Source organism: Nilaparvata lugens, chromosome 3 (assembly GCF_014356525.2).
Source record: "Nilaparvata lugens isolate BPH chromosome 3, ASM1435652v1, whole genome shotgun sequence".
NCBI classification, from domain to species: Eukaryota; Metazoa; Arthropoda; class Insecta; order Hemiptera; family Delphacidae; genus Nilaparvata; species Nilaparvata lugens.
Window position 1 is genome coordinate 33,676,067 of NC_052506.1, and position 25,881 is coordinate 33,701,947.

Below are 25,881 nucleotides of genomic sequence, written 5' to 3' on the forward strand. Positions count from 1 at the left end.
TCAGTAGTTTGGGCTGTGGTGTGATTTCAGTCTGTCGGGGCTTAGCCTTTTATAAGTATAGAGATTTACAAGTGTATAACTATCTGTAATATTGCTAAGGGCCTGTTTCCGAGCTCGGCATTTATCCAAGTTCTAGACTTTGAACAGCTGGAGTTAAAAAATTGGCTTTCCGAAACGGGACGTAGTCGCAGTTTGTATGATAATCTTTATTTTCTCATTTCTATAATTTGGAAACGTTTTCCCTTGACGAAATGAAACATTCCTAAATAATTCGAAATAGCTGAAACTTTATACTATTTTCACTTTATTTTATTTTGTGTTCAATTTTTTAGTTTTTGGAAAATTAATTTAAACGTTGACTGCGACTACGCCCCGTTTCGGAAAGCCAATTTTTTAACTCCAGCTGTTCAAAGTCTAGAACTTAGATAAATCCCGAGCTCGGAAACCGGGCCCTAAATATTTCATCCTTCACAAATACATTCTCCAAACAAATCTAAAAGTTTCGCTATCACGATATCACATTACCATAAGCCATAGTAAAAACGTACACCAATCAAAATTCAATTCTAATGTAATAAAAACTAGTGGCTACTAAAAATAAATATTATTTTGGATTGACATGAAAATAATAATTCCAATAAGTACAAAACAAACCGTTTATTTAAATTCTCAAATACAATGCAATATTTAAATCAATGGCTCAACAAAAGGTTCCTCATAATGATGAAGTAATAATAGCACGTCTACAAGATATACATACATATAACTACAGATATTACAATCTTGAGAGGATATAAAATGAAGTAATTTATTCCGTAAATATTAATGAATTCCATTTCTGTTGGCACAATATTAAGTCAGTCAATTGGAACAGAAATACTTTTTTAATACCACATTTAAGAACTACCTTGTTTGTGACCATTATGATCGAGCGCATTTTGAGATCGAACTTGGCTGAGTTAACATTTTGTTTTTTATCATGAATCTGTAAATGATGAATTAATCACTTTTTCATTACTTGGTTGCTAGGCAACCAAAGTCGATTCAAGTTATGTTCGATCATGAGAATCGTTTATAAATACAGACCATGTATGTATAATGTTTTTAGACAACATTTCAAACAACCTCTTTGAAAATACCACTCAACCAATGACAGGCATATATATACAGAGTGTCCTAACAGTTATAACCCATGAGTTTGTGATACCAGTGAGGACACCTGAAGTGAGCCGAAACTCCCGCATTCCCCCACTCTTGGGGCCGTATTCAAAAACTTTTACAAGTTGACTTGAGCTAAGTAAACTTCAGTAAGCCAATTTCCAGCTAAGAACTGGCTTGACAAAATTGCCTTAAATACACTACGTATTTAAAAAGCTTCTTGAAATTTTGCTTGTTGAAGTCATACTTGACCAATCACAGCACTGCAAATGATATTTTTTTGGGCTGCAGCCAATATGAACACCTGAAATCTCGCACCGTAGATCAAAATTTTGATGTAATTCGCCCGTAATGCTTCTTTATTGCTCTTGCAAAATTATCACACTCTGCTTCGCGTCGCGTGATAACTGTTTTGCGCGAGCGATAAAGTCTTGGCAAGACATAGATAAAATATTTGGAAGTTGCTTGAACAGTATGTTCTCAATCATTCGCCATTTTTATTTGTGACTAGCAGGTAACCCGTGCTCCGCAAGGATTTAATAATAAATTAGACAAACTGAAAACTTGACCAACTGGAATCTTGAAGAATTTAAATTAGGTCTTTAAAGGTAGGCGCACACAGATCGTCATCGGACGGATCGGATGATTAGATTTGATGCATTGTTTTCAATTGGAGTGCGCATTGCGCATACCTATCCGCATCCGTATAGTTATGCGCGCTCCAATTGAAAACAATACTTCAAATCTAATCGTCCGATCCGTCCGATGCGTGCCGTCCGTCCGATGACGATCTGTGTGCGTCTACCTTAACCATCCTCGGTAAAATAAGAATCTATATGAAAAATGTCAAGTTAATCAGTCCAGTAGTTCAGACTTGATAGTGCGTCATTCGTGAATTTCCTATGCCCTTCCTATAAGCCGATTCTTTCCTTCATTATACAGAGTAATTATAAAAGGATTTTACAACTTTGAAAGCACATAAATATTTATTGAAATTACTTACAGAATTGAGAAAGGTGTCATTTGTTACAAAACACTTAAAGTTCAAGGTGTGGGTGTTATTATTGTTAAAATGACTGATATATGCGCAAGATGGAAGGTGATTCGAGAATTATTGGTGGATAAATTTCAACGTTTAGCGCTTGGTCGAGTGATAATGTATAAAACACCTTTCAAAATTGAACAAAAAGAAATGATGAGTAAATTGCGTGATTATGATTGAACCTTATAGAGGCGCTGGAGTAGGCATAGGCACACTCATGAGAGGCGATTCCAAATAATCTAGATTTTCTGGAATCATTGGAGGTTCTTGCTGACTTCCTATCTTCTCCTGGATTGTTTCATACAGGGTATGGACAGAATCGTTATGCTGTTGAAAAGAAAAGAGAAGTTACCGTGAAAAAGTATATTAAAAATGTTACAGCCATCTTGTAACATCAGGAAGCTATCTCCGCATTACTGAATTTAAAAATATTGTTTTAAACATCAAAATACAAGGTGATATTTGTGATTAATTCCTATCTTTTAGGGCCGTTTGCACAGTCAAGGCTTGAACTCGATTTAATCAGCTGGTGGCTTAAACTCAAAATGAAACACATTATAACAAACTAGACTTGATACAGATTTAATCCAGTTTAAAATTAAATTTAGTTTAAACTGTCACTGTGCAAACGGCCCTTAGAGTTGAGTCTGTTTTTATCTAATCATGAATAAATAATAGGAGTTCTTATTAATAAATGATATAAGAACAATACGCATAAATATAGCAATTGATAATTACTACAGACACAAAGACAAATTATATAAATCTTCATTGCAGTGAACCTAAATGTTGGTGAAATGTTTAGCCAATCTCCCAAAAAATCCCAAAGGTCTAAAACACTACTACAATACAGAGTGTACCGAATAGAAAAACCTGATATCAGTTTTTAGTTGAATTGACCGAATCCAAGAAAGCTTATATGATGCCAATTAAAAATGAAAATTCTTACAATAGAGTGATTTTTTAGTCTTGTTACCCTATTGCAGTGTGTGGTAATTTATTTCTAATGAAATAAAATTTTGTTTTATCGTACGAGGTTGATAGTCCTAATCGATTGGTATACAGGTGGGAGTGCGAGTTGATTATCCTTGAGCTGTGTATCATTCTAGGTGGATTCCGGTCGTCTTATGAACAAACTGTCTTTTGCCATGGAGCATGAATATTATGGTGAGATAGTCAAAGTGTATATAACTTCAATGAGATATTTCGATCATATCCTTTAATATGAGCAAATTTTTTTAAACTCTTTCGTAACTAGTTATTAAATAATTTATTTGTGTTTTATGTGAAAACTATACATTTTTATTACGACTGGATATCCGTTTTATGCATTAAATTAAAAACTGGGCAACAGGACTAAAAAATCACCCTGTAGTTAGTAGTACAGTTACTGTAGAAAGAGAAACTGTAGTATCTGTAATTAGTACTAGTAGTAATAGTAGTTCAGACTACCATCGAAGATAGTACTCAACAACTACCAAGATTATAAAAATGATGTAAAATCAACTTTTGCCTACTAAACTGACTTGTCTTATACTTCATAAAGTAAACTTGGAGTCTCAATGATATAATCTTTAAAAAAACGTTACTTATGACACAAAGTGAGCGTGGATCATTTGATATACATTTTCTACATACTTCCAACCATAGTGAGGCAATTTTCGGTAAACAAGTGCAGGCCTTAAAGAAAGAGGCTGCTAAATAATCTACTGACCTGAGAGTTTGGCTGCAGTACTTTGATGAGTGTGTGGAGGCGGGCGGGAGGCAGCTTCGGGTAGACGTACCAGAGCAGCTTCAGCACATGCCTGATCACGTTCTCGGCCAGGCCGGACGCCAGACCTGCGCAGAAGAACTCGTCGAAGATCACCGTGCAAAAGTCCTCGGCCGCGAACTCGTCTCCCATGTGAATTAGTAGTGATACCTGCACACACCAGAAAACATACATCTTTTATTGTTTCAATACAATAAAACAGATAGAGATACCTGCACTCAATAAAAAACATATCTCTTTTATTGCTCCAATAGTTTTTTAACATAATTATATTTTTCGTCACACTACATAGCAGAAAACATATAATTTCTGGTTTGCTTCTAGGCTGTAGTTAGAATCACTTCAGAGATAGCAAGCATGTAATTAACTGCCCGATTAGGTTAAACTCAGGTCATCTCGGGTGGATCAATTCAAATAAATCAAATTTAAGTGACAAATGAGTGAAATATTTTCAATTCGTTGATTAATTTTATCAAACTGAATTCAAAATTGGTAGTATCAATGTTTACATTGATCATCAACTGACCTGGGGAAAACACATTGATTATTTAAAAGCTAGGATTTCAAGAGTCATCTATCTCATTGGACGTCTGAAGCAACGTGTGACTCCACATAGTGTGAGAATGGCTTACTTTGCGTTTTTTCAGTCCCTTATTAAATACTGTCTTCTTGTATAGGGCAATTCTCCGAGGGTTGCAGAGATATTGACGTTGCAAAAGAAAGTTGTTAGAATTATCAATGCTTCAGGTCCCTTGGATCACTGTAAGCCTATATTTATAAAATTAAATATTAAGACTGTCATCAATCTTTACACCTTTGAACTTGCTGCTTAGTCTTTAAAGAAATTACCAGGAACAACTCTTAATGAACATGTCCACTCACACAGCACACGTAATAGGGGTAAAATGAATTTCCAATATTGCAGATTAAGTAAATCTCTTAATAGTCACTGTATAATGTACAAAAAGGTTTACAATAGTTTGTTGGGGTCCATTAACAATATGATAATATGACTTTTCTCAATAATTGGATATTTGGCTGAGTGAAAATCCTTTCTATGACATTGAGGAATTCTTTGAGCATCCACATATAATTATTTAGTGTTAAGTATTAGAAGTGCTGAAGTGTTGTTTCAATCAATTCTGTTATTCAATTCCAAATTTTATTGTCTGTCCTGGTGTTTTTTTTATAGTTTATTTATTTTTAATGTTTAAATTCTATATATATTATGTTTTTATTCGCCTCGGCTTTAGACTAAGGACTATGCTCCGTTTTCATGACTTTGTCAATACTTGTATAATTGTGAACGACAATAAAAATATTTGATTTGATTGATTTATTTTAAACTAAAATTATATACAAATTGAACGTTAGAAACTTCATTTTGGACAGTGTCATCGCCTAAATTTGGAAGATACACAAACTGCCTTATCTACCATTACATCAGTGTCATTTTAACATAAATAAATAGGATGATAAATTTTGGCATGGTGACAATAATATTTTCTAATGCTACTAAAAATGCGATGAATTCCCAGGTGCTCTCACATACTATAACTTTTCAATGAATAGAATACATAAATTTCAAACTACTATTTGAAACAGTTGAATATTTAAACTAGCCATACTAAATAGTTTGATGAATATCAAACTATTTTGAAGTTATAGTTTATAGTGATCATAGTTCATTACTTTTCCGTAGAATGCTACTTTATCTTTCAGGATTGATAAGTTTTCAATTGAAGCCTGAAATACCTTGTGAATTTTTATTTTATTTATTTACCAATTCACTAGAAATTTACAAAATAACACTTATCAACTAATATACATTGGTGTGGCTGGAAAAAGAAGCCTTGAGCTCCAGCCACGAGTTCGAAAATATTCTTTAAATTATTGGTACATTTGCCGTGATAATATTCTAAAATACAAACCAAAAGATAGTAAACCAAAAACCAAAAATATGTATAAATAAACACACAAAATCAATTCTTGAATCAAAAATCAACAAGCCCAATAAATGTTTTCAGAACATTTTTAAGAAAACTGGTTTTTATAATAAGGCAGCCCAAAATTAACAAGTTACAGTTCAACATTTGCTACAATAAGATTTTTGATCAAATTAATAATCCCAAGTTATTTCTGGAAACTTACATTTTCCAATATGGTAGCAAAAAACAATTCTTCGATACGACTTGAACAATTGACTCACGACACGTTGAAAAGGAAGGTATCAGCATAGAATAAACAATCTAGCTAGCCTATGACATCAGCTAGCATTGGAAGCAGAAATCATGAATGTTTGCCTACTGACCAGGAAGTGAAGGAAGGGATCCTCGAAGGCGCGGTCGCTGTGGCAGTTGGCTAGTGCGCCGAGCACGCGCATCAGGCCCACCTTGTCGCGGTGCTTGGCAGTGTGCAGCGTGTAGTACATGGCAATGATGCTCGCCACCGAGCTCTCTTGCACGTACGCCTGGCACGCGTCTGGTGGCGGACCTACGTCACAAACATACATTTCAAAAATAGCTATTCATGTAACTTAAGTACTAGGTGCCGGTTGCACAAAAACCGGTTAAATTTTAACCATGATTGATAGTTCCACGTGAACCAATCAGAGAAGCCGTCTTATCAAAAAGGCCATCTCTGGTTCTCGTAAAATCAATCACGGTTGAAATTTAACCGGATTTGTGCAACCGGGCCTTAGTAAGCCATAGCTGTTTTATCTATCAAGTAAGGTAAGATATTTGCAAACATGATGTAAACAATGTTTCCCACCACCCCAGTTATTACGAAAAAAAAATTGTTTTAGTAACCCTGTGCAGTACTTTTCTTGATAATTTGTTAATGAAAACCCAGACAGCAAAATGACATTATTCATTTCACGTTATGATTTATTCATTTTAAAGTGCCGAACAGGAAAAACATGTTAATTTCACGATAATATAACAGGTTGCATGTTGAAAACTCGACAAAAGCCGGACTTTCTCTCGATGTTTGAACACTCTCATAATCAATAACAACCAATAATATTCTTTTCCAGAATCATGAGACAGCACCCCTTTAACAGTTCAGAGTTGGAAATAAGTATTCTCACAAACTACACGCCAAAACAAGGGTTAGCGGCCTTTTGTATCCACATTTTATTTTCAGTTAGAAGAATTAATTAATTTGTAAAAATTCGATAATAATCGTTATGAATTGAAGAAGTTTAGAAAACAGTTTTGGGCGAATGCTCTGAATTGAATCTATTGTCTATGAATAAATAAATAAGTTTAGCGGAATGAATGTCAGCCACTGAGAATTCAATATAGACTACATGCCAAAACAAGGGTTAGCGGCCCTTCGTATCCACATTTTATTTGCAGTTAGAAGAATTAATTTATTTGTAAAAATGTAAGATGGCGTTTCATCACTTGCTTTTCTGAGCCGGATGGCTCACACTAACGGCCATATGTACACGTCAAAGCAGATAGAAAGAATTTATTTTAAATTCTTCTCTTATCTCCTGGTAAAAGGCTTTTCGCCAGCACATCTACATCGGAAGCGGCTGGCACTAACGATCAGGGTTTCTACTGTCCAATCGAACGCGTTTGCTACATTGCTATGTTAGCCATAGAGAGTACACTTACCTAAATGGTACTGTTGGACATTTACACTGTATTGAAACATGTTATTTTTCAAAATTTGGAAGAGGGGCAGTTTTGCCTTAGCTCGCTGTTCTCTACCGACCATTTTATTTCATTTGTCATTGTATTATAAATGTATAGATAAGTGAATAGATTTATTTATATATTCAATCATTTGGAAACACATCTTCCAGAAAAGTAGCACAGGCTCTTAAATTTAAACTAGTTGGGCTTCGCAGCTAGCCTAGCTAGCCTTGAGAATACCCCACTGGTCATTACAAAAAAACATGTTCGTTTATGTTATATTCTTCTTCCTCCAAATTTTTTTTCTTCTTCTCATCTACTTCTTCTTTTTCCTCATTTTCCTTTTATTTTTTATCTCCTTCGTCTTCATCTTCTGCTCTTCTCCTTCTCAAATTCTTTCTTTTTTCTATTTCTATATATATCTCCTTCTCTTTCTTTTGCACTTTCTCTATTTCGTTCTCCCTCAATCTCCTACACTTTCTCGATTTAGTTTTCTCCCTCTTTATCTATTTTTCCCCTTTCTCTATTTCTTCCTCTTTCTCTATATCCTTTTCTTTCTCTTTTTACCTCTTTCTCTATTTTTTTCTCTTCTCTTTTTGTTTGTCATTGTAATTTTCTTGTTTTCTCTCTTTTTTCCCTATCAATTTCTTCCTTTTTCTTTTTTCCCTCTCTTCCTCTCTCTTTGTCTTTTCTCTTCTTTTTGCAAAGCGTGCGTGACCTAGTTTAAAAATCCTGATGCTCTAATTTTAAATTAATGCTCCTATCGTTTTGCTCCATATGATAAGCTAAGCAAATTTTCAAATTGTACACATGATCAGTCGTTTGAAACAGATACGCATGATCAGCTGTTTGAAATTTATGAAATTCGACAATGACGTTATAACCAAGTTTAGGTTGGGTGAGTGGAATGCATAAATATTATAAAATGTTAATTGGATCTTAGAAAAACATAAATTTAAATGTATTTCTGCAAACCTTCTCATCATTCCCTATTAAACTTACTACTTTCCTGACGTATTAAACTTAAAGATTAGTCCAGTTGTTACTGAGATCTCAGGGTTGAACCGTGCATTAAATATAAGGATACATGAATAGATGGATACCAGAATGTTCGATGATAGTGATGGCGGACTCTCGCTCGTCGGGCGGCAGCTTGGAGTTGACCTGCCTCACCTGGTCGTCGACCATCAGCGACATCAGCGCCGGCAGGAATTTCGTCACCACCTGACTGTCCAATTTTGGCTCTTTGAATTCCTAAACATTTCATTTCACTACATCAAGTCATCAGCAATCACAGACACAAATTCAAATAACGTATGAAGATTAAACGAGGCTGAGCCAAAAAAACTCTTCCTCTCGAACTTTATAAGTATACGTTTCTGAAAAACAGGGTTATGTCTTACCTTTCATGATATGAGTCCAATTTTCACTTAAAAGTGATGTGAATTGAAAAATATATATTGTGATAGTTATTCATGATTTTGTTATATTCAAATTATTTATTTAATAAAGTTCATAAGTTAATTCAATTCATAAGTTAATAAAATAAATAAAATACTACTCTCGATTTCAGAGTTTTGAATTGAACCTGCTGTTTCTCTTCCAATTGCAGCCATGATGTATGTATTACAGTACAGTAGTAGATGCGGCTTGAGACTTATATCAATGAGTACAACAAACTCACTTGGGAGTTCTATTTTAGGGGCTATTTTCACAGGTAGAATAATAGGCATAGTTTGAAATTATGAACGTTATCAGAGTTCTACTACCTTGCAACTTAAAATTTGATTATAAAATTTATATACTTGATAATCAAACATGTAGAATTTTGTATGGAAACTAATTATTGTGCCTAAACAATAACTAGGAAAGTTGAACATTTATTTGGTGAAGCAAACAGATTTGAAGGGTACAATTTCAAGTAGATCACAATTATTATCAACCAATACATCATGTTTTATTTCTATAGATGTCGACATGAAAAGTTATCCAAGTATTTATATAAAAAGTCCAAGAATATATTTAAATGAAAACATTCCATTAATTTTGAGCATTTCTAAAAAGAAAATTTAGTCGACCTACCTGAGAATCGATCATAACCCAAGCACTCAGACCTAGCGCCAGCATTCTCAAAAGAAGAATCAAAACAGTATTTTCCTGTAAAGAAAACATAAACATTTTAGCTTTGGGCTATTTTGAAAGAATCTGTATAAGCTTGGAGAAGGTGTACATTAAACAACCATGGAAATTAATGATAGGAGTATTTTTGAAATTATAACCTGTTGTGTTTTTGCGTGGAAGGTTGAACTGTCGTCGCTCAGTACTATGCTCCGACTACATTGGATATTGACTGAAATAAATTACTAAACTTACTAAAGGTAGCACAGATTGAGGCAACAGTGTCCCGACCGTCCAATTCTTTCAAATGATTTTTAATCACAACAGAATGCATTCAACTTATTGCCAACACAAAAAACGTTAAATAGGACCTAAAGCTTGATTGGAAATCATCCTCTACAAAACTAGAATGAACACTGGTCTGCCCCACTAGCCAGTGCTAGGTAACTTCATCTGTTAAAACCTCAAATCGGAATAACAATACAATATGATACAAAACAATTCAAAACGGTCCAACACAATAGTACACAACACTCATAATACAGAACCTGATAAACTCACCCTCGGTAGTGACTCGTTATTTATTAAATGCTGTAGAATTTTCATAGCAGAAGTGGCGAGGAAATTGATGGCATAAGGGTCACACAAAGTCATTGAAAGGTCACCCAAAACCTGTTCATGGCCTCTACGTATGCTGTCGAGGAAGCCCTGTAACACAGCAATACAGTTCAGGTAGTTCACAGAAGACAAAGTTGAAATAGCTTCCTAAGTTGAAATAAAAGCTCAAACACATACATGCTTAAAATAAGAAAACTGATTAAAGAATACTAATTCCACTAAGAAAAATTATGAATGTAGAATATTAAGTTCATCTATTCTACAGCGAAAGAAATCTAGATACATAACATTAAGGGCCGGGGCGGGGCGGTTTCCGAGCTCGGGATTTAGCTAAGTTCTAGACATTAAACAGCTGGAGTCAGAAAGTTGGCTCTCCAAAACGGGGCGTAGTTGTAGTTTCTATGATAATCTTTATTTTCTCATTCTCATTAGAAACGTTTTTCCTTGACGAAATGAAAAATTCCTTAATAATTCAAAATAGCTGAAACTTTACACTATTTTCTCATTATTTTATTTTGTTTTCAATGATCTAGTTTTTCGAAATTTAATTTAAGCGAGGACTACGACTACGCCCCGTTTCGGAGAACCAATTTTCTGACTCCAGCTGTTCAAAGTCTAGAACTTGGTTAAATCCCAAGCTCGGAAACCGGCCCTAAATCTTTTGAGATTTGACATCAGAAACTTTAAAACTTGAAGATTTTCTAATGCCACAATACATTTCGAAAAATGCATGAAATAGTTGAGAATAAAACAAAGTTTATACTACGTTCATGAGCTTCAACATTTTAGTAGAGCGTGAAAATCACTATGCCATTACCATTACACAATTCTGTAAGAACTCATTTAATACACTATTGTGAAGAGGGATTTGAATATGAGAATTATATCATCAGAATAATGATAAACATTTGTAAAATGATGCGAATATTACATACCTGTAATTCTCGAGATCTCTTAATATCAACATTCTTTTCTCTTATACATGCATCGAGACACCATGTGAATTTATGGCATGGATCAACAGATATAATATCCTGAAAATAATTAAAACATATTTAAATCAATAAAAATAGTCCAATTGATAATAACTACTATCGACATACTGATTTGCATGTAATTATTTAACATAGAATGAAATTGGTCAGTCACCAAATCTAAGTTTTGGCGGTTTAAGGAAAGATAAAAGGGAATTTATGTATGATTCATTTATTGGAACAGGCAAAAATCATAAAAATTTGAATGTCATGTCACAAACTAAGGTTATGTTTTTGAATTTCACTTCTATAAATTAGATTCAAATTTTAGTCCTAATTGATTGGGAATTTTGAAATTGGATGATTGTAAAGCTAAAAAAGTGTAATGATTATTATTTTAGTCCTTATTAACTAGGAATTTTGAATTTGGATGATTGTGAGACTAAAAAACTGTAATGATTAGCTTGGAAAATATCAAGTTATTCAACAATTTTTAGAGCCAAAAAATACAACTCACTAACAGCTTTCACCAGTTTTGGCTGTTAGAACACCGTGGTTATATTTTGACAGGACATCTTGCATACAGTTACTATAAGCCTTTATACAGTAACTATAATCCTGCATATAGTAAGAGTACAAGAAGAAGTTAACTGGCGGCCATTTTGAGAACCTACTACGCAAACTCGTTCTGAGGTAAAATAATGATCGCCAACAACTTTAAGACAAAATGAGTCTATTCTCCAGCCGCCCAGCTCATCAGAATGACTTGTACTCATCGTTAGCAAACCTGATTTTGGGAATGGGCGTTCTCCTTGTGCTGTTACTAGTACAGTAAGTAAGGTTTACCTGAACTTCGAGGTCATGCAGCGCCATGAGCAGTTCGGCCCTAAGTGTGCAATAGTGCACATTGCGCGTGCGCAGAAACAGCGTTCTCAAGAACTGCAGCACCATGTCATACAGCTTTATGCTTGTGCCAATCATATGCGCCAACTTCTGCACCACCTGAAATTCCAGACCATCATTAGTTGTTTTCCACATTATACGTACATTACAAAATAATGTATTTACCATGGTTTTGTGATACAGTATACAAACCAGCCTTAAATGAGTCATAAAAATAAACACACGTTACTGAAACCTGGAAATTAAAATGGTGGAACACTCTGTATAATGTGCTAAGAAAACAATTATTTTCAATGCTAGTATTCGGATAAGTCATACATAAGGGATCAACTTATATTGCTCCAAAATTGATAACATATAAATTGATATTATGTATGTTGGAGTAATGAGTCAGGAAAATTAGCATACTTTACTGAAATCTGAAATAAAAATGGTAGAAAACTCTGTTATTGTGTTAAGAAAGTAACTATCTCCAATGCTACAATTCAGGTAAGTCATACTTAAGTAGTCAACTTATATTGCTCCAAAATTAATTAATAACATATATTCTCGTCAGAGCTTGTTACGAATCCTCCCAAAAAATATTGCTATAGAAATAAAAGAATATTGTTTCTATGAGAAAAACTGGATGTTCACCGCATGGTGGTAACTGAGAATGACATTATTTCCCCCACATAATTGAAATTAAATAAAAAAGAAAATTTAAAATATCGAAATTACAAGTTATTTTGAATGAATACACACACACGCCTACTACTCGTAATTAATTTGTCACTATAGTTAGGTCCATGTTGTAATGCAGTGGAAAAAGATAGAGCACATTTGCTAATTCCCTGCTTTTCCACTGCCTTTTATAGAGGATAGGCTAATACTGATAATTATATTTCATGTAATATTAACCAGACATTGTACAATACATTGTATTCTAGGTACATTGATAATATTAACTGTTCATTCTTGTTTAAAATAAACATATTTTAAGCGTTAAGAAAATATATTTTTCAATGATCAAATAATAAATTTCCATAATTGAGAATAAAAATTGTGTTAAGCTAATTTATTATAATTCTACATTGTTGAAAAACGATCTGGCAACGTTGCAGAGCTAGGAAAAGATAGCGCTAACTGCTTTGTCGTATGATGGGCAAAGATAACAACACCATTGTCAATCGAATACTGCCATAAAAACGTGGACCTCACTAAAACGCAATAACTAATGTGGTCACAAAAATTTGAAACCTATTTCAGTAGTTGGCTTGCCATAGTGGAGCACATTTGATTATTAATATGTATTAGTAGCATGATTAGTAATGTGATGATAGTAGCAACTACATAGCAATCTATTCAATAATTATTTATTCATTTATTGAATTGCCACTATTCAGTCACTTGTGAAAGAGTGTATTGTAATTATTTTAAAAGAACATACCTCGCCCTGACGCCGCACCTAATGTGATTCTACATTGCCAATTGCCAATCAGAATATTCAAGACATATTACAAACTCTTTACAATATGACGTATCATGAAAATATAATTAAATAAACATAATTACTCATACATATACTTGAATAAAATTAAAATAAAATATAAAATCTTGGCATTACCAGCAAAAAGAAAATCTTTGTCCGCTGGTGAGAGTTGCAAAACAGTAAAAGAAAAACATAATATTTCGAAATAATGCAGAAAATTTAGGTTAAATTCAACTAATAATTACAATAGAAACTTTCGAACAGCAGAATCATAAAAATCAAGCAAATATTGTGCAGAGAAAAGACTATAAAATGAAAATAAAAGAATTCAAATTAAATTGCTATATTCAAGGTAAAGGAATATTCCCTCTTAATCCACTCATTGACGCTCTTTTTACTAATTTTGAAATCAAAGTCGAAAGGTAACTTTAGTAGGATAAACTTGAAATTTCTCTGTTACACCCGGTCTGAAATGATAAGTGTTCTTGATCAGCTTTGGGAAGATATTTTTATTTTTTACTAAGTATTTTATTATCCTGTTAACAGGAGCGATTATTTATAGTAGCAGTTACATTATGATTTTTCCCTCTTCCCATTTACCATGAAATGTATTCTATATACCCTGTTTACACTGTATTTATGGATCACTATATCAATGAATAAGAGAGTACATAGTTATATAGTATATTAAGTTACTCGAGAGAATTTTTAAATTTATTTTTGTTGTGAATTTTGTTTCGATTCTTCGTTTCATAATTTACTATTCTGTATAAATAATTGCTTCTGTGCTAAATTAATTTAAATTAGGTTAAGCGTATTATAATTTCATCTCCTACTCCCACTGGTGAACAAGAGTCATCTTATGCCAGTGGTTTTTTCACTTACCGTTTATTATTATTACACTTTGGTTGGATTGAATTGAATTTAATTGGATTGTATTGTCATGTTGAGCTTTGTTTGATTTATGTATATGTATTCATGAGTGTGGAATAAATAAATTTGAAATTTGAAAATTAAAAAAAGGCATCTTTTCAACTGCTATCTATTCATGTATTGAGTGACTTGGACTTGGAAATGAGTAGCACATACCTCGCCTTGACGGCGTACTTTAGGCGAGGGCGCAAAGAAGAGGTTGGTGAGATTGTTGTGGTCGAAGAGCACGTTCTCCTTCTCGCGGATGTATCGCGTCAGCAGCGGCGACACCTCGTCACCGAACAGCGACTGGTTGTCCTTCCAGATCTGCCGCTTCACCTCCGTGTCCGTGTCGTCGTACAGCTCTTTGTCTCGCACCTACAAACCCACCACTTCATTCCATCAAATACACTCATCGTTATTAATAATAATGTTATAAACAGTAATCGTTACTAACAGTTGAGTAACTAGAGAGGAGGATAATGTTTTCAAATTGATTTTATGATCAGTAGTAGTAATCAACAGAAACAGTTATCGAAAGTAGAGATATTGGGTCACTAGAGAGGAGGATTATGTTTTCAAATTGATTTTATGATCAGTAGTAGTAATTAACAGAAACAGTTATCGAAAGTAGAGGTCAAGTAACGGTTATTTATTTATTTGCATAAATACATACATGGTGACAACAGGTTAAACCCTTATATGTCTCCTCCAAACATTACAACATTCCTCATTCAAAAATTAGATTTAAAATAAATAACAAGCTAAGAATAAAACGAGTAGAATAAATTAAATAACAAAAAAGAGTCTTAACAATAGAAATATGGGATTTTTTATAAAAAAATAAAATCCTATCTTATATTTATTGCTGAAACTACTTTCCAAGAGAAAAGATGAGAGGTAGAAAAGCATGCACTTACAATATATTACATGAGCACAAACCATGTCATACCGAGCAAAGAATCATAGAACAAAAAATCATTTGGGCACTGAGGAGAAAAAATGTCATAAAAAAAGAAAAATGTCATACGGAAACCTGGCCACAAATATCTATCCTAAATTAAGCCCTTCAGAGTGTTGCGGAATCTGCCACGAGAGCAACCAAAGACGTCTAGGCGCCCAGAAAAGAGATTGAAATGCCTCTGGATTCTATTAATTGGAGAGTTATAATGACTTTCTGTTCTGGAGCGTGTTACAAGAAAAGAAAATGAAGAACGACGAGCTATGGATGAAATGTAGATATTAAGTTTAGAAAGTAAATAAGCAGAATCTATTTCATTGTTTAGTAAATTGTAAAGGAAAATTAGGGATCTGACATCCCTCCTTGATTTTAATGTTTCAATTCCAAATATACACCTCAGCTTATCAGTTGTGAAATCAAATGGACAGTTGACAGTAAACTTCTTTTAATCTCAGAAATTTGTTTCGTAAACGCTCCAGAATGAGAATTTGGCCATTGCAATATGGACTCCAGATCTCAGAGGCATATTCTAGGAGATTTCTAACTAGTGACTTGAATAATCTCTTGAATAAGAGATGGTGAGCATGTCCTTAAGATGAAACCCATCTGCTGATTAGCCCTACTGCATATGAAGTCCACATTACAATTAAAAGTAAAATCACAGGTAAACACTACACCGAGATCCTTGAAAGTTTTCATCTCTTCCAAAGGGGTCCGCGAATATTATATATATTTTCAAAAGGAGCCAACTGTCGAGTGAAACTAATAACTTTGCACTTGGCCACATTTATTCTCAGTTTATTAGTTTCACACCAGATTAATAAACTATCAACATCCCTCTGAAGGTTAATGCAATCATTGACATTCTTTGTTTCTCTGAATAGTTCAACATCGTCAGCGTACATGAGGCAAGAAGAATTTTTAATAAATGAAGGAAGATCGTTGATAAATAATAGAAAAAGTAGTGGCCCAAGATTAGAGCCCTGTGGCACGCCAGATGAACAATAGAACAAGAGCGATTACTTTATTTATATTGTTCAAGCATAGCCTACTAGAATTCTTCAAGGCCTGAAATATTGTTGAGGTCGCTGTATATGTATAAGCATAGGCCTATAGTCAGCCGTAGCCTACGAGAATTCTTTAGAATTTATCTAAGAATCTTATAGGCTAAACATCAGCTTATAATAAACTTATCATCGGGTGATGGAAGTGTACGCATCTATTATTAACTATTACAAAGGACTATGGAGATGTAGATATTATGAACAATGTATGCATGGAACTACATCTTGCGTCTGTCAACTTATTGGAAAGATATGGAGGAAATTGGTCTTTCGTGAATGAATCTTGTTTGTTTCAGCTAATACAGTTCCCGGGATTTTACCTCTTTGAGGAACTCTGTGAACTGTATTTGTATATTTTTTATTAATTTTTCGATTATGATAATAAATGGCGAGCTTACTAGAATACGCAGATACTTGTCGTCGATGTGCGATGTGTTCCTGAGGATGCACATGACCACTGGTCTCAGCGCCTTCACTTTCACCAGAGGAAAGCTCTTGGACAGCATCTCTTTCAGCTTCCTCTCATTCTCCTTCCCCTCCTTTTGGCCGATTTCGTTGATGTGTGCGACAAGACGGTCTCGTAACTCCTAACAGCAAAGTAATTGGTCGAATGAGAAACGAATTATTCCAAAAAATTAGAAATGAATTGTCATACAATAAAACTTGGAAAGTATAAGAACAGAATATAAATTATGGATATATTGTACGATATGTCCATCTCATAATTTTTAGATATTAGTTAGTTAATATTCTGTATTTGAACTAAAAAACATACCTTTAGCAATAATTAACACAAATTTTCACATTATAGTAGTTAATGTGTTTATCTATACATATATCTATATTTATTATACAATTTAATAACTTTTATATCTAGCTACCACAAAAACTGACAAAACATTCTTAAGAAGATATCCAAGAGTTGATATTTTTTATGCTCTGCAAACGAAACAATAAAAAGTTGGTTCTGTAATTTGATTTTTCATTCATATAATTATGAAGTCTAATGTACAGTGATTGAAAAGTCACGGTTGTATTCCGGTAAGTACAGTGTTGCATTATTATTCAAAATTAATTCCTTAAATAATTTCAATTCTGGAGTAGAGTTATTCTTAATATGCATGGCCATAAAAATACGATTTAAACTCAATTCATTACAAAACGATCCAAGAAAAACACAAAAATTCACAACAAAAGAAAGACACACAAACAGAATGAGAATATTATGATTTTAATTGTTCAAGATCTGTTTTATATTGAATGTGTGCTCTGCGGAGCAAAGAGAGAGTGTTAGGAATATTGATACATATGCATTCTGCCCTGGTGCAACACTATCAAAGCCAATGCTATTCTCTTTCTGCCCACACAGTACAAATTCGTAGGAATGCACGGCTGTAGAGGAGCATATATGAAATCTATAGGTTCTAGTATACAATTATTATTGAAATGATGTTTTGAGCTTCCGTCATATTGTCGAAATCAACAAATAATAATATATAAATAATAAATTAATAACCCCTATATAATCCCTGATCAATTATTTTTCAATTTCCTATATACAGTAGATGAATTGAAAATTAAATAATTGAAAAGAATAAATAAAAAGATTAAATTAAATTAAAATATGTACAATGGTGGATAATGAGTCATTCTAAAATATGTAGGTACCTCAAGAACAGACGTATGGAAATCTAGTCTACGAACGCCATGGAGATCCAATAATGGGAGCATTTGTCTAAGAGATGGAAGAAGAATTCCATTTTCGAGCTGAAAATCAAGAGATTAATTATTGGCGATAATACAGATTTATCAAGAAATGGATCATTGAAAATAGTTGGTCTTTATTAAGCAGAGAATATCCAACCATATTTTTTGCTGATTTGGTGCCCACATGAACTCCAGGCTTGTGCGTGGGTAATCGGCAATGGGAAGGATAATGATAATGATGTCGTTATAAAAAAAGGCTTAACGCAGTTTTGTAGATAAAAGTTCATCTGAGAGCTTCAAAAACTGACTAGTATGAATAACTGTTATCGACTCAATTCAATGAAAATTATACATTACAAATTATAAAAAAATTATAGGCTATTCAGTGAAGTTAGAAAGGAAATAAACGTTAAAAATTAGAAAACTGAATATGCAGACTGTCTATTAGTAAGAAGTTGATTACGATGCATATTTAGAGAATTTTAGTCAGTTCAGTCGGAAAAAATTATTAATTTTGTACAAAAAATACAAATAAAGATAACATTTGGTGCATTAATAGGCAGATGCAATTAAATTAGTAAGAACTGAACTATCATTTTGGCATATAAAAGTCAGAAAGATATCACAGTCTATAGCCCAAAATTCTTATAAAACAGTCTAGATATAGTGAAATGAAAACAGTTAAAGACTAGACTTTCAGATGAACTCTATAATAATTTAATGAAATTAAGATTTAATAAAATTATACCTGAAATTCTTCAATAGCCTTGAGAGGATCAGTACAGCTCGTCAGAGATTCTCGTAGAAAACTCTGGCCTGGCACTCCTATCTCCTCTAATCCAGTTCCCGTGATCTTGCTCATTTTTCTCAACTGTTAGTAGGCCTATTTTTTATAAAATTCTTATAAAACAGTCTAGATATAGTGAAATGAAAACAGTTAAAGACTAGACTTTCAGATGAACTCTATAATAATTTAATGAAATTAAGATTTAATAAAATTATACCTGAAATTCTTCAATAGCCTTGAGAGGATCAGTACAGCTCGTCAGAGATTCTCGTAGAAAACTCTGGCCTGGCACTCCTATCTCCTCTAATCCAGTTCCCGTGATCTTGCTCATTTTTCTCAACTGTTAGTAGGCCTGCAGTAGCTTGGCAAGTTAGAACTATCAAACAGCCTACTGTAGAAATTTCACGTTTTCAAGCCCGATCTGCTAGGCTCCATTGTTGAAGTCTGTTGAGAGAAATATTGATGAGTTGCAATAGTTTTTTTAAAGTTGTTCAACAATTCAATTATTCATAAAGAAATTAAAAAATAATAAATTCATAGAGAAATTAGAAGTTAATTTTACAAAAATAATACTAAAGGGTTTCAATGTTACCTAGGCTTGATTTAGACAGCCAATATTTATGATGATTATTATTGATCGGCCGATAATTACATACTAGCAGGTAACCCGTGCTCCGCTATGGTCTAACTATAAACTTGACCTATTGAAATCTTGAAAAATTTAAAATAGGCCTAGGCCTATAACAATCCTTGGTAAATTAAGAATCAATATGCAAAATTTCCAGTTTGAATTGAAAAAAATAATAATTTCGAATTCATGAAATTCCTATTCCTTAAGCCAACTCTTTCCTTTATTTTATGATAGATGATTTATTAGTATCTTTGAATATGAATAACTTTTGAACGGTTTGAGATATCAATGTGCGGTTTTCACTATTCATTTTCTCTTGTAATTCTGTATCCAATTCATGTATAATAAAAATGATCACCTTCCAATATGAAAAAATTAAGTTGGATTCAAAATGGCCGTTCCAAGATGGTGGGCCAAAATTTTGATGCAAAAGAAAGTAGTTATTTCTATTTGAATAGGATCCCCAATCAGACCTATCGTCAAATTTTCCTTTTAAAAGAAATAATCAGCTGTTTCCATACTTTTCACCAACTCTGTATAGGCTATTTCAAGGTACCTAGAATACCTTGTATCTAGGTACATTGGGCAATTGTGTGGATATGGAAAAAGAAGATAATTATATAACGAAAGATATTTAGAAGATAGAAGAAGAATGAGAATATAGAAAATAAACATAACCAACAAACACGAAAATACAGGTAGCATCTACAAATGTTTATGCATGTCATAGCATAGTATTTCCTTCACGTTGGACACATTACTTAAAAAATCACAAATAGGAGATAAAATACATTCTAAAACAAGAATAAACTCCAATTTGAACAAATTTGTAGACCTTACACATAAGCTAGCATCTTCTAAACTTATAAATTATGTGTATTGACAAAGTGACAGGATGAGGAGTCAACAAGATAAAATGTCACCAGAAATGGAAAAAACTAAGTCAAACGAAAGTGATAACTGCATAAATATTCAAACAAGAAGTCAACACCAGTCTTTATGTAATATATGTCAACAAATAGTTAGTGATCAGGATGGGGCAGTGGCTTGCCACTGCAGTGAGGACATATGCTACCACACAAAATGTGTAGGCATTAGCGACCTAAAATATGACTTGATGAAGGCGGGACGATGCACCGAGCAAACATGGCTATGCGAAAGTTGTAGTAATCTCATCAACAACGAGGCTATGCAGATCTCGACAACGCTGAATAGAAGCAACGAGTCGACAAACGAAGAATGTAATACTTGTACACGCTGTAAACTCACAGCTAGAACAAATCAAACTAGGCCAAGTCAAACTAATCAATTGGACGGAGTAATACCGATTTTATTAGCTGACATAAAGGAAATTAACAATGAAATCGACTACTGAGATCCGACAGGGACAGAATTTCAGATTCACTGGCTAGGAAGGCAGACGTCATTCATATACTGAAAAATATCATGCTGTATTTGAATTCTCCCAGGGCATCTATCCCGAGCCATCATACCCCATCAGGAAGAAATTTGAAGAAGACAAACGAAGACAAACGATGCTGAATCCACTAAAAAGATAACTGGAGAAAGTAACGGGAAAACACAGAATTTCATTATAACCGTCCATATAAGTGATAGCGGAAATAATCCCTGCCCACCGGCTCATATGATTGTTGTTTTGACAAAAAAGTCCTATCCAGACAAACAAAGGACAAACTGACCTACATGATACACCCGACGAAAACAGATGAGAGGCTACCGTTAACACAGCTTGAGGAAAATTCACAGCTGTCTGAGAAGCAGAAGAGTGATGCACCACTGATAATAGAGGACTCTTTGTTTTCAGAACACGGCCTACGACTTGATGAGCTATTGAGCACACATATTCCTGGCTACACACTCGTTACCAAATTTTGTCGAACTGTATATAATTATGTGGGGAGGCATAGCATTGTATAAAAATCTTAACTACAAGAATAAGAGAGATCGTATTCGATGGACCTCAGAAGCCAACAGAGAAAATCTTTGAGACAATAGCAGCTGAAGTCTAACTTAAGGAACAGAATCTAGTATTAGTAGGTTCCTATAGATCATCTGATCCTAGAACAGAAATGGAATACTTGAATAGGTTAGTAGAATGTGTACTGTAAAAATACTCAGGAAAGAAATGCCGCATAGTACTACTAGGAGATACGAATATAGACATACTGAAAACAGATAATAAAAGCTATAAAGATTTAAATAACTTGATAAAACAGCACGACTGCTACATATATGACATACCGGTTACTAGAAAAATTCAGACACAAGTATGGATGGGTAATACCTTAATATACCTATCGGAAAAGTAAAAGCAACAGCATACCCAAACTTAATCTCAGATCATCACTCCATACTATGTGACATAAAATATAAAGTTGAACATCAAACAGCCACTTATAAGTATGTCAGAAACTACTCAAAAGCAAATCTAAACAAACTAAAACTGCAACTAGGCCTTGTAAATTGGAAACCAGTAACTACGACTCATCTTGTGGAAGACGAACTTAATCATTTTCAAAGAATAATGCGCTTAAGCATAAATGAAACTATGCCAAGAGAACCTAAGAAGATTAACACAACAAAAAACAACATTTTGGGGATGAAGGAACCACAAAACTGAAAGATGCTACAATGCAAGCATATGATAAGTATATTCTCACAGACCGAATGGAAGACAAGGAACAATATTTGAAAATAAAAAATCTTATGACCTGGATGTAAAAAACAAAAGGCAACTGCAATAAAAAACAAAAATACAACAGGCAGAAAATAAAACTAGTCTTGTGGAGCGATAAATGAGGAAAGGAAAAAATATAAAAATGTTAGAAATGACAACCTCTACTTAACTGTGCAAGATCAAAAAATCACAGATCCCTTTCAAACTGGCAACATCTTAAACGCAGGCTTCACGCAGCCAATAACAGAATTGAATGGACATGATAATACTCCCAAAAATCTGTAATTGACAGAGAATGCTCAAACATTCAACCACTTTGATGATGTAACTGACACAGAGTTATCCAAGATTCTTAGAAGACTAAAACCAAACAACTCTTCAGGTCACGACGAAATTACAGAGAAAATCATAAGGTACTGTGAGGATGAAATTAGAGACCCACTGTTGCACATAGTTAACGCATCATTTGAACAAGCAGTATTTTCACAAAGATTAAAGATAGGCAAGACCTACCCCAAATTTAAAACAGGTGACCATACTGATCCAAAAAACCACAGACCCATAGCAAATCTTCCCATTGTATCCAATATTATAGAGCGGGCGGCGTACAATCAATTGATTTCATATCTGGAGACATATGGGTTATTGTTTACGAGCCAGAATGGATTCCGAAAAAATCAAAGTACAGCTACAGCGATTTCCGAACTCTGTAATGAGGTGTGTCTCAGGACTGTTTATCGATCTCCGGAAAGCATTTGATGTACTCAATTGGAAAATACTCAAAACAAAACTAAGAAAAATGAAGGCGGAGCACTCAAGTAGATTGAAGACTACCTCCAACATAGAAAACAATATGTAAAGCTGAATTTCCAAAGACAAAATCAAATAATCACTTTCAAATCAACAACACGCTCAGTCAAAAGGGGGAGTACCACAAGGGTCAATCTTAGGACTGCTGCTCTTTCTTATATACCGTACATAAATGATTTTCCGGGAAAATTACAAGAAAACAAGAAGTGCATCTTATTAAATTTGCAGACGACACAACTATACTACTTACCACAAAAAGAAAGGAAAATCGAAGCAATATATAGTTGACTCAATTCTTACTGAAGCTGCCTCGATATACAATAGAATGAAACTGGTCATAAACAATGAAAAGACAGTAAACATAAACTTCACCCCAATAAACCAAACCCAGGATGAACCACAGAATAGTAATATACAAACAGTGGAAAGCACAAAGTTCCTTGGTGTAATTATCGACAGTCATCTGTCCTGGAGGCAACACACGGACTATTTATGTAGAGAAACTCTCCTCTGCAAAATAAGTCATCCGCAGAATTAGAAACATTGCTGGTGAGAAGACAGCACTGATTTCATATCACTCATTATTTGTGTCACACCCAAGATATGGCATCGTCGCCTGGGAATCATCAGCACAGGACAATCTAGAGAGAGTATCAAAAATACAAACGAGAGCAGTGCGAATCCTACTAAGAGCAAACTACATAGAACACTGTACTTTGGTACGACAGAGACCAAGTCAGGTCTACAACAGTCACTCCAGATATCTGGTCATAACTAAGACGTAACTCACAGTGTATGATTAAATTTTGTTTAAAAAATCATAAATTGAAAACAGATATTAAAAACATTATTATTTGTACCTAACACCTTGAAATTAAAAATGCAGTATCAATAACTTGGTTAGGTGGTATAATGCCTTCTTTTGTTTTACCTGATTTTATTTAGTCACCGGTCAACAAATCGACGAAAAAGGTCCTCTCTAGCTGAAAAGTAATTGAAATGTCAATCGTTTAAAAAAATAGTAAATTGTTATCAGTTTATTTTAAATTCCTAGTTATAAATAAGATTTACAGAGGTTAGCTCCGTTGTTTCCAAACGATAAACGAAAACACAGTCTAGTCGATTATTTATATATCGATACTTCAATATGATCGATACTTATTGCTACTCTATCGATAGTTACGATAATAATCGATGTCTAATGGTAAACAGCCGCGTTGTTTGAATACTTCTACACCATTGAAAAATAATGTTTAAAATGAGTATTAAAATAATGTTAAGAGTATTAAAATTTTGTTGTTTAGAAATTATCACTTGGATTTTAAACTAATGCCTTTATTTCACTGTTAGTCCAGACGAATGGTCATTTTTCAAGATGTAGGTAGCCCCAAAAGAATAGGCTATTTTTCTCGACCAATTTTTTTTCCAAAAAATTATGTATTTCCTATTAATATAGCTAGATATATCTTTAATAAACACTATTTCATCAATTTGGGAACAGTGGGCATAAAAGGGGTGATAAAGTTATAGAGTACATTTTTATTTCAAATATGATTGAAAATTAGGTTGAAAATCACTTGAACACTCATATTATTTTGATTGAATGTTAAAATATTTATTGAAAAATTGTTGATTACAGTAAGAAGATTGGATTACAAAAAAATTGATAAAATACAGAGTGAGCATAAAGTCTTGCCCTGATTTTAAAATTTTATTACAGTACAGAATAACCGTTTGACATATCAATTTGTATCTGGGGCTGTTACATAGGTTAGTGTTAGTAGTTTTTTTTAATATCACTTAAGTTAGTAAACTTCAACGTGTGCCCCCTTGGTAGCCCGGAGAATGTCGAATCCAGTTCTTACCAGGTGTTTTGTAACATGACTGTGTTCTGTCACAGTACCCACAGCAGCTTGTATCCTAGAATTCAATTCGTCGATGTCAGCAGCTGGTGTGGCAAAGACTCTGTCCTTGATATATCCCCATAAAGAAAGTCAAGGGGAGTAATGTCTGGAGAGCGGGATGGCCAGGGTGTTGGACCACCTGGTGCGGGAACACTAGCGTCAGGTGATCAATTTTCATAACGGCAAGGAAAGTTGTGTGAGTGCGCCACACCAGATTTTTTCGTTGTTGTTTATAGATCTTGTTTTCACTGGATTTATTACCAATGTATTCCTATATAACTTTAAAGTGTAATATTTTTTAGCTACTTCTGCATGTCGCAAGTAATGTTTTTTGAGCTTTTGAATGTCCTCAGACAACATATAGTTAAACTGAACAAAACTTATCACCGTGCGATTGAGCCATTAAATCCGAACGGAGCCGTCGGCTTCAATGCTCCTCTCGGAATTCCTGACGGCATTTCCGATCTACGATGCGGATAGGTATGCGCACTCCAATTGAAAACAATGCATCAAATCTAATCGTCCGATGCGTGCCGTCCGTCCGATGACGATCTGTGTGCGCCTACCTTTACTCTCTTATCTACAGCTCCCAAAGCTTGCACTAAGCGTGAAGGCCTACCCAAAGTCAATCTCTTGGAATATTTGTGTAAATATGTCATGCATATTTGGCGGGTGAAAGCAAAGAGGTCAAGTTGTTCTGGTTTG

General features: G+C 33.9%; 1 protein-coding gene across 2 annotated transcripts; it reads right to left on the minus strand.

Annotated features, from left to right (window-relative positions):
- Positions 1–642: 642 nt before the first annotated feature.
- LOC111058951 (negative elongation factor B) lies at positions 643–24,389 on the minus strand. Of its 2 annotated transcripts, XM_039423573.1 has the most exons (14): positions 24,204–24,385; positions 19,486–19,577; positions 19,095–19,229; positions 18,308–18,406; positions 17,038–17,226; positions 14,792–14,992; positions 12,175–12,330; positions 11,290–11,388; positions 10,298–10,444; positions 9,701–9,775; positions 8,722–8,872; positions 6,283–6,464; positions 3,915–4,121; positions 643–2,527 (listed from the first exon to the last, which is right to left on the minus strand). In XM_039423573.1, the coding sequence occupies exons 3-14, from the start codon at positions 19,206–19,208 to the stop codon at positions 2,384–2,386; spliced, it is 1,764 nt and encodes a 587-aa protein (XP_039279507.1). In that variant the 5' UTR covers positions 19,209–19,229; positions 19,486–19,577; positions 24,204–24,385; the 3' UTR covers positions 643–2,383. The 2 variants fall into 2 exon arrangements, with proteins under 2 accessions (XP_039279507.1, XP_039279508.1); XM_039423574.1 differs by lacking the exon at positions 19,095–19,229 and having other exon boundaries at positions 1,072–2,527; positions 19,351–19,577; positions 24,204–24,389.
- Positions 24,390–25,881: the final 1,492 nt, after the last annotated feature.

Excerpts from the sequence above, each read along its gene's own strand:
- LOC111058951 (XM_039423573.1), bottom strand. The coding sequence starts at position 19,208 with ATGAGCAAGATCACGGGAACTGGATTAGAGGAGATAGGAGTGCCAGGC. Across the intron at positions 18,407-19,094 it reads AGGCTATTGAAGAATTTCAG|CTCGAAAATGGAATTCTTCT; the intron begins GTATAATTTTAT and ends CTTGATTTTCAG. Across the intron at positions 2,528-3,914 it reads TACTGCAGCCAAACTCTCAG|CATAACGATTCTGTCCATAC; the intron begins GTCAGTAGATTA and ends TCTTTTCAACAG.